The 7,026-nt window shown below is 41.1% G+C and overlaps 1 protein-coding gene across 1 annotated transcript in view; it reads right to left on the bottom strand.

Annotated features, from left to right (window-relative positions):
• Positions 1-793: 793 nt before the first annotated feature.
• Positions 794-7,026, bottom strand: part of ANKEF1 (ankyrin repeat and EF-hand domain containing 1) — a 47,404-nt gene continuing 41,171 nt past the window's right edge. The window contains exon 11 of the mRNA XM_004698160.2: positions 794-2,142. Coding sequence (XP_004698217.2) covers positions 1,866-2,142 — 277 coding nt within the window. The 3' untranslated portion in view covers positions 794-1,865. The remainder of the gene's footprint in view (positions 2,143-7,026) is intronic.

Below are 7,026 nucleotides of genomic sequence, written 5' to 3'. Positions count from 1 at the left end.
CACATGCAAGGGAATTAAAATGGACTATTTTATCAAAAGTGTAACAAGTTTTATAAAATTAATAAATATTACATGCATAGTGCCATCTAATTGTTTAGAGCTATGAACACTACTAAGGGTGCTTAGAATAGGCTGTTATGCAGATGAATGTTTGAAAAGAATAAGGAATATAAATTTGTGATTTCCACATTGGTCAGCTGCCCAGCTATCCACCTTATAATCAGAGCCCTGATTATAAGTGTCATTTTATAACCACAGGTTTGCTGAATTCACCCCCAAAATATTAGGTACTGGTTCTGCTGAACCCATGCACACTGGCTGAATCACACCACTGGTTTAAGGTCCATGTCCAACCAAAGGTTTAGCAATCTACTTCTCAAAATGAGCCCCTGAAAACCCTGTGGAGCATAGCGCTTCCCTAACACATGAGGTCACCAGAGTGGAAGTCAACTAGATGGCAGTTGGTTTTATTTGTGTTTAATTACTGTCTCCTGACTAAACTGGCAAGAACCAAGACTCTTCTTTGTTCATTATTCTTCATCAAGTGCCAAGAATGTTGATTTAGAAGCAGTAAATCCTTACTATTTAGGGAATGGGATGAATGCATGAATGAGTGAGTGAATGGGTGAATGAATAAGTGATGACTTAGTTTTTAAATGAGGATTTCATTTGAGCTCCCAGATTCCAATTTATGTATTTCTTCTTTTAAATTTTGCCAAAAATGCAATCTTGCTACAAGTGAAAAACAAGAGATTAGACATACTAGAAATATACAGAAGTGTTTACAACAAAAAACATTTATAGTTTTTATTCTGATGACTTTTCCTTTTATCCAAATACTTGCAAAACACTGCCCTCTTTGGACTATTGATTTTTAGCATGGGGTATAAAAGATTCAAGAGCATTTTACTTCATTCAAGATGATTGCTGTAAGTAGAACGCATGATATAGAAAACCACCAAACCAATTAATGCACTTGAATCAATAACACGTTTACATTGTTTGTTAGATACTTCTTACCAAACAACTTAGATAAAAGCATCTGTTCTTATTTTTGTGTGTGAATTCCACTCACATATCAAATGAGAAAAAGCCCAAGGCTTTATTAAGCAATGCAAATAACTTTGTTGTCAACTAGCTCATGCCACTGCAATTAGGTTGGTGTAAGGTTGGTGTGCTTGCCATATTCTAGGGGGAAAAGACCTCCACATTCAATTGTATTTACAGAGACCCCTTTAATAAGTCTTAATCAGAGTAAAGCCAAAGACAAATCATTTGGATGATGGAGACCGTCAACATAGGCCATAATGGTGTCCAAAGGATTCACAGTTAGTTACATGGATCGTTAAAGAACATGGAAAACTAAGGAAATTATCACAAAATTATAATTGGTGACAGATCAACTCATCCCTGTCCCGGGAAGGACAACACATGTTGGAAAGGGACTGTGATTGTAACACATACACTACTGCTGATTAGAAAAATTTACAGGATTGATTCTGGGCCTTCTGAGCACCTTGGTTGGAGTATAATTCAAGACTAGTGACCTTGGTACCCCAGCTTCCTCTAAGGACAAACCCAGACAAGGTTGAGATTTCCCTTTTCTGGGCTAGCTAGGGAACTCCTAGTAATCTACTTTCAAACAAGACCGACAAAATCTTTGACAGCTTCAACCTTTTCTCCATTTATCATGATGGTACCTATTCATCATTATGAGGTGTTTGATCTTCTTTAGAGTGAGTGGTAATCCATACTGAGGCTGCAATCCTTGATCTTCACCAGCAAGTTCTTCAAATCTGCTTCACTTCCAGCAGGCAACGTTGTGTCATATGCATATCTCAGGTTGTTCCTAAGCCTTCCTCTAATCAATGGATATTCCCTTCAAAATCCTGTTCCTCCCACCAGACTCTTTCCTTCCATGCGTACCAACTTAATTTCTTATTCATCCAGATATTTCCAATGAAAAAGAAGCTGATTTCATTCTGAGGCTGGAGAAACAGAGGGAAGATGTGGTGTAGCCATAACTCAGAGCGAGGGTCACCTGATGAAGGCTGGAACCATGGCAGAATTTCAGGAAGGAGCTTAGGTTGTGGGGGACACAGGCAGTGCCATTGCTCGGGATGCAGCTCGAGGTAGAGAGACCTTAAACATTAAACAAGGTAGAGAGACATTAAACAACCGTCTTAGATTCCCTTTCTCCCACACTCTCTGCTCTTTCACCCGTGTCACTGAGGACAGCTGCAGTGGGTGACAGAGCACCTGGGAAGAACTTGTGTAGAAACCACTCTCCTATGAAGGGAGAGCAAAATGAGGATTTCCATAGTAAGTGCTCAAATACATTACCTACATAACAAGTGGAACCCACTGAGTCAACATTTTGCATAACGTAAAATGATTTAGATCTATAATAGAGGCATTTGAGTCCCCACTTGGGTCAGCATCTGGAGAGGATACGGTCAGTCACCTTAGCTACTCTCCTCTAGCTGTGACTCAGTTGTACACCAGTCCTCCTCCTGACACTCTCTTAGTTATTTACGTATGCTTTAGCTTAAGACCCTGTAGGGCATCTAAATAATGCTTTGTCTGCTACTACTCTCTTTCTTTTACGTGTTTAGTTCACATACATAAATAATCTTTTTTCCGCTCACTTCTAAAATTTCCTTAGGGAGCCGTGAACTAGTGTCTAAGAGTTCTAACATGTATATTTCAAATTGTCTCAAGAAAAGTCACTAAACCTATACTATACCTAACCCTACAGACCGCCATTGTGGTACTTATATAATCTGGTATCAATGTGAGAGTACTGTAAGTGAAGGGGTGGAGTCTGGCCTGTCACTCAAGATATAACCAATGAGGCCTCCATATGGGCATGGCCTTCAGAGAATTCTGGGAACTCCTGTATTTTTCCTTCTTAGACACTATCTCTCTGCTCACTCCCTTGGAGTTGCTCTACTGACAAGGCACATGCGTGCTATGCTGATAGGCACTGTGCCCTGGGAACCGGAGAAGCCATCCAGAGACCTCTGCTGGTGCTGGCATGCTTACACCACCACTGGATCCAGAAGACTTCCAGTCCACTGGCCTGTGATCTTCCTGCATTTGGCATCATTGCATGTGTCACATGAGTCTGAAGAGGACCTTATAGATTGGTATCAGTCGTATGAGCTAATATTGGACTTATGGACTTGATCTGGACTGGGCTTGGATGTTTTCTCAATATTCAATTACTATTGTATATAGACCTCTTTATTATACACATAAGAGTGTTTCTATGGATTTGTTTCTCTATTCAACCCAGCCTAACACAGCCACTCATTTAGTTTGTCAAACTCTGGTGGTTTGAATGTCACTATGATGTGGGCAGTGATGCCACCAGTATTTCAAATTCCAGCAGGATCACTCAAGGTGGCAGGTTCCCATGGAGCATCAAGCCTACCACACTCGAAAAAAGATGTGGCAATGCGTTTCTAAAATATCACCACTGATAATCTAGATAGATCACGAGAGAGCATCGTCGGATACAGTGCTAGAAGATGGACCCCCGTGGGGAAGGAGCTCATCAACAGCTTAAACATGCCAAGGTTTAGCATAAGGATGTCCAGCCCTAAACCACCGCCATGATTCTTGGTGGAGCCGAATCAAGTCCAAAGCAACAACAAGCCTATGGAAAACGAGTAATCTTCGGTGCATCATTTCTTCCTCTACGTTTGTTCTGTATCTGTTGAAGAGAAAAGGAAAAGGCAATCCTTATCCACCTGAAGCAAACACCCCGGTACATCCTGGCTATGGCATGGCGAGGCGGCACTGAGTCGGTTCTGACTTAGAGAACCTTATGTAGAGCAGAACAAAACACTGACCGGGCCAGTACCATCTTCACAACCAGCATGTTTGAGCCCAGGACTGCAGCCACTGGGTCAGTTCATCTTCCTGAGGGTCGTCGTCCTCCTTGTCACTGACCCTCTCTCTGCTTTGCCACACATGATGTCCTTCCCAGAAAGTGGCCTTTCCTTAGAGCAGGTCCTAAGCCCCTGAAACTAGTCGCGCTGGCCTCATTTCTAAGGAGCTTTCTGGATGTATTTCTTCCACGTTTGGTTTGTCTCCAGACAGCCCATAGTATATTTAATATTTTTCAAAGAGCCCTTTTGCAGCAGCTTTGCCCAGTGCAATACATCATTTGATTTCTTGACTGCATCATTTGATTTCCGTGGCGTTGATTGTGGACCCAAGTATAATAAAATCCATTAAAAATGCAACCCTTTCCCCATTTATCATGAGATGGTTCATTGTTCCAGTTGTGAGAATATTAGTTTTCCTTCTGTTGAGCTCTAAAACATATTAAAGGCGGATGTTTTTGAACTTCATCATGCTGAGTCCTGGTTTTCAGCAAGTAAGAATATGTTAGCATGCACTTAATGATCTGCACAGATGCCTCATTTGCCCTGTTTGCAAACACCCCTATGATACATTGTTAAAGGAATACACATCTAGAAAAAACTATTCATAGCCAGTACAGGGTATATCCTGTGTAAATACTTAAAAATAATAACACAATTGAGATGGCTGTTTACTTCAAATTTATTTTTGCATGTAGAAGCAATCCGACTTCTCTTTTTTCTCTCTCCCTATGCTGCTCTCTTTAAAAACAAACTGCAATGAGAGTGGCTCTCCTGGGCATCTTCACAGCTATATAGTGAAATTACTAAATTGTGAATTAAAAAAAAATTGTTAAACTCTCTACACTGGGCCTGATTCATCTGTGAGACATGCCTTATCCTGAGTGTAGGGCTGAATGTATCTTTCTGTCTCTCAGGTTTATCATTGTCAACGATTGATAAAGCTCAACTTAAGCTTGAAAAAACTGCAATTGCCAGTGGGATTCATCAAATGCTTTACTCCTTTTTAAGTAGCTGCTGAATCAGTTCTTATTACTTTTGTGCAATTTCGATCATTATTCTTAAAAATGAGTTAGACAGTTTGAACATTTTTAAAAGCCATATTATCTTTTACATGACAGCATGTTATATATAAAATTATCTTCTAAGAGTTGTCTCCCCAAACTTTGCACACCAGGAAATGATAGCATGTCATTCGTAGCAGATGCTATCTGGTGCTCTACCAAGTCCCATTTGATAAACCCCACTAACAGTTTCTCTTTCTTCAAACTTAAGTTGAGTTTTATCAGTCATTGAAAATTATAAATGCAAGAGACCAAAAGATGAACTCAGTACTGCCCCCTGCCCCTCAGGTTAGGTTATGTCAAATTGGTGCACCCAATTAATGTCAACTTGTGGAAGGGTGTCTAGCCTGTCAATCAGGTCGAAGCTTGCTGACCTCATTTGGAAACAGAAAGGAGCCAAATAGCTCACTAGAGACCAGACTCACACTCTGTCTGTCTCCCTGCGAGATATTCCTGTTGACAAGCCACATGGAGATATGCTGATAGTGGCCAGAGCCTTGGAGCTGGAGCAGCCACCATGGAGACCCACACCAGCATTGAGATGCTTCCACTGCCACTGGATCCACAAGACTTTCCACCCACTGGCCTGTGATCTTCCTGAACTCTGCGTCATTACATGTGTTGCATGAGTCCGAAGAGGAAATTATAGATTAGCGTACGATATATGGGCTAATTAATATTGGACTTATGGACTCGGCTCAGCTGAGATGTTTTCTTAACATACAATTACTCTATATAAAGCTCTTTCTTATATACATGAGTGTCTATTAATTTGTTTTTCTAGTCATCCTGGACAAACACATACTGATTGGTGCAAAGTATGACAGACAAACCTCCTTTCGTGTGAGGTGTGGGGTTAAAAAGCAAACCCCAAAACACTTCACTGCCATCGAGTCAGTGCCAACTCTAAGTGACCCTGTAGGACAGGCTAGAACTGTCTCTGTGAATTACAGAGAATTAACTCTTTATGGGAGTAAAAACCCCATCTTTTCCCCTTGAAGCTGCTGGTGGTATCAAACTGCTGACCTTGCAGATCAGAGCTGAAAATGAAACCCCTAGGCTAACCTTTATAGTACAACTCATTGTCCAGAGCTCCCATGGGCTAAGGCTGAGGCTCACCTTCTTTTGCGATGGCACCATCTTTTCTTAGGTTCTTCATCCTCTCGTTTTCTTTATAGTTTCTCCTAGAGGAATTCCCTTAATAAAGCACTTGCATAAGAATTCTATCTTTAGCTCTGTGTCCAAAGACCCACTTTAAGAATAATGCTTTGATTACCTATTTAAATTCTAGAAGAACTTAAGTGGGACATTATTGGTACTGGAGCCAGTTTCTCTGTCTCATAGAAAGTAGGTATTATTCACATTTTTCTGATGATCAGGAATTAGATAAACCCCTTCAACCCGCAAATCTTTAGTGTTCTCATCGTTTCACTCTGAGGCTTCATTGTTGTGCCTTCTTTTGGGTACCTTGCAGCATGAGACAGAGTGTGAAAAGCAAACCACATGAACACTAACTACATGTAGGCTACTCTATTTGAGTCTCAAAAATATTTTATTTAGTAGTATTTTATTGTCCCTGCTTTATGTCGTTGTTAGGTGCCCTCGGGTTGGCTACAACTCATAACGACCTTATGTCTAACAGAATGACACAATGCCCAATCTGCTGTCATCCTCATAAGTGCTATGTCTGAACCTACTGTTACAGGCATTGTTTCAATCCATATCATTGAGGGTTTATCTCTCATTCTCTGATCCGCTACTTCACCAAGCATAATGTCCTTTCCCAGGTATTGTTCTTCCCTAATATGCGTCTGTGACAGTTACGTTTCTTGTGTTTACATGGCACCTGTTAGAATATATGGGTGGAGTTTAGCCGGTTGATCAAGTCACAGCCTGATGATTCCTTGATGGTCTAAGTATGTGAGGCAGGGACCTTCCCTCTCTCACTTTCTGCCACTGACCCTGAGAGCTGCTGGAGCCCTGCCATGTTTTTACCTACCTTGGATCCACGTGACTTTGCTTCCACTGCCCCATGATCTTCCTGCTTTCTGCATCATTGGCTGTGGCTG

The sequence above is a fragment of the Echinops telfairi genome, unplaced genomic scaffold (assembly GCF_000313985.2).
Source record: "Echinops telfairi isolate 266 unplaced genomic scaffold, ASM31398v2 ScPeMD7_5592;HRSCAF=6446, whole genome shotgun sequence".
NCBI lineage: Eukaryota > Metazoa > Chordata > Mammalia > Afrosoricida > Tenrecidae > Echinops > Echinops telfairi.
Note: the sequence above shows the minus strand (reverse complement) of the source record. Positions and strands in the feature narration are given on the sequence as shown.